The sequence below is a fragment of the Alligator sinensis genome, unplaced genomic scaffold (genome assembly GCF_000455745.1).
Source record: "Alligator sinensis unplaced genomic scaffold, ASM45574v1 scaffold1450_1, whole genome shotgun sequence".
Classification (NCBI taxonomy): domain Eukaryota; kingdom Metazoa; phylum Chordata; order Crocodylia; family Alligatoridae; genus Alligator; species Alligator sinensis.
The window spans coordinates 314,546-316,449 of record NW_005842873.1 but is presented as its reverse complement, the minus strand read 5'-3'; the positions used below and the strand labels follow the sequence as shown (position 1 = coordinate 316,449).

At 72.1% G+C, this 1,904-nt stretch overlaps 1 protein-coding gene across 1 annotated transcript in view; it reads right to left on the bottom strand.

Annotated features, from left to right (window-relative positions):
* LOC102384893 overlaps positions 1–1,904 on the bottom strand; it is a 25,655-nt gene that overhangs the window by 21,953 nt on the left and 1,798 nt on the right. The window contains exons 3-5 of the mRNA XM_025191927.1: positions 1,270–1,444; positions 926–1,088; positions 190–355 (exon numbers count right to left, since the gene is read on the bottom strand). Coding sequence (XP_025047712.1) covers positions 190–355; positions 926–1,088; positions 1,270–1,444 — 504 coding nt within the window. The remainder of the gene's footprint in view (positions 1–189; positions 356–925; positions 1,089–1,269; positions 1,445–1,904) is intronic.

The window sequence follows — 1,904 nt, the reverse complement described above, 5'->3', positions numbered from 1 at the left end:
GGGCCCCCCGGAGCCTCTGCTGGCTCCATCGGTCTGGGCAGCGGCTCCTCCGGGACCCTGGGAGACAGGAGCCGCCTGCTCTGGAAGAGACTGTGCCTGGCGCTGCCCGCCTGCCCGGGCCGGGCTGGAGCTCCCTGCACGCGCCTCCTGCCCCACCCCAGTGCCCTGCACACAAGGCTGGGGGCCTACCTGGGCCACAGCTCTGGTCAGCGGTCCAGACCTCATCCTCGATGGCGCGCAGGTACTGGGCCGGCGTGCACGGGAAGCGCTGGAGCGAGCGCCGCATGTACTTCTCCCGGATGCAGAGCGCGCGGTACAGGCCCTGGCACACCACCTCGAAGTCCTCCACCGTCACCTGCCAGGGCCTGGGCTCAGCTCCAGGGGCACGGGGCCTGCAGCCAGGGCCCCGCTCCCCGCCCGCGCGGCACAGGACGGGCTGACGGGAGAGTCTCCGTGCCCAGGACCCGGCTGCACCGGCCTGAAGCTGAGATCCAGCTACCGCTGCTCGCGCCCCCACCCGCGTGGCCACGCAGCGAAGCGGGAGGGGGAGCGGGGACAGGCCTGCCCGTGGGGCTATTTCTGGAGCACAGGCAGGCCCTGCTTTGATTTCATCCGTGCCCTGCCCTGAGCCAGCACTCGGGGACAGCCTGATTTATGCGGGCACAAGTGCTGGGGCTGGGGGAGGGCCGCGAGGGCACAAGCAGTTGCAGGGACTGGCAGGGCTGAGGCCAGGAGAGGCAGCTCTGGCGCACGGCCGAGTGTCCCCCGCACGGCTGAACAGCCACGCACGGGCCAGACAGAGCGGGGGAAGACCGGGGCCGGCCAGAGCGGGGGAAGACGGCTCCCGCCGACCGGCACCGCCCGCCTGGCCCCGGCTGCGGGAGGCCGTGGCGGAGGCCCCTGCCCCGAGGCCCGACGCTCTCACCCCTGAGGCATAGTCGCAGGTGGTCTGGACACGCTGGAAGTTCGGCACGGCCAGGTAGAGCGACGAAGCGGACGTGACCTCGTCAATGGTGGACAGCTTGGTGGACGACCTCTTGGCCACAGGCATCACCAGCGCGATGGTCTTCAGGCGGAGCCGCTTCTTCCTGCGAGGGGGAGGCTGCACCTGAGCCCGGACTGCCCTCTGCGCGCCCCCCCGCCGGACTGTGCTGGCGGGGGCAGCGGGCACGAGCACAGCCCCTCCGGGCCCTGGGGCTGCTCAGACCCCCGCCCCTTCCCCAGGGGAGGCCCTGGGGCTGCGAGCCACCCACCGCCCGCTGCACTCACTGCTTCTCGGGCGAGGCCTGGCTCTCCTGCTGGATCAGGTGCTGCTGCATCTCGTGGTGCGAGATGGGGCAGATCTCCTCCACGTCGAAGGGCGAGATCTCGTGCCGGGTCTCCTCGTCCTTCACCTCCGAGGCAAACACCTTCTCGGCAAAGGAGCGCATCGCCTCGTCCATCTCTGCGGGGACAAGCCCGTCACCGCCGGCCCCTCAGGCCCAGGCAGCTCCCAGCCCCGCGCTGGGCCGCGGGAGCAGCTGCCACTTTGGTGCCAGGATGCCAGGTGTTCCCGTCCCCGCACCAGCTGCCCACACGCCCCGTGGGCCCTGCCCTGCCCCGCCCCGGCCCCGCACGCTCCAGGCAGGGCACGGCCCCATGGGCCCCGTGACTCACGCTCGGCGTCCCAAGCAGGATGGAGGCGATGACGAGGATGGACTGAGCCGTGTGACCTGTGCAGAGAAGGCCCCCGCCCCCAAGCAATGGCCCCATGCAGCGTGTGGAAGCGACCGCGGAGCGGGGTAGCAGCGCGTGCCCGGCGGGGCTCAAGGGGCGTCAGCAGCTCCAGCCTCCTGGCAGCACAGGTGGGCTCGCGGGGCGCAGCGCCGGCAGCAGGGCACCGCTGGGCAGGCAGCAGCGCCGGA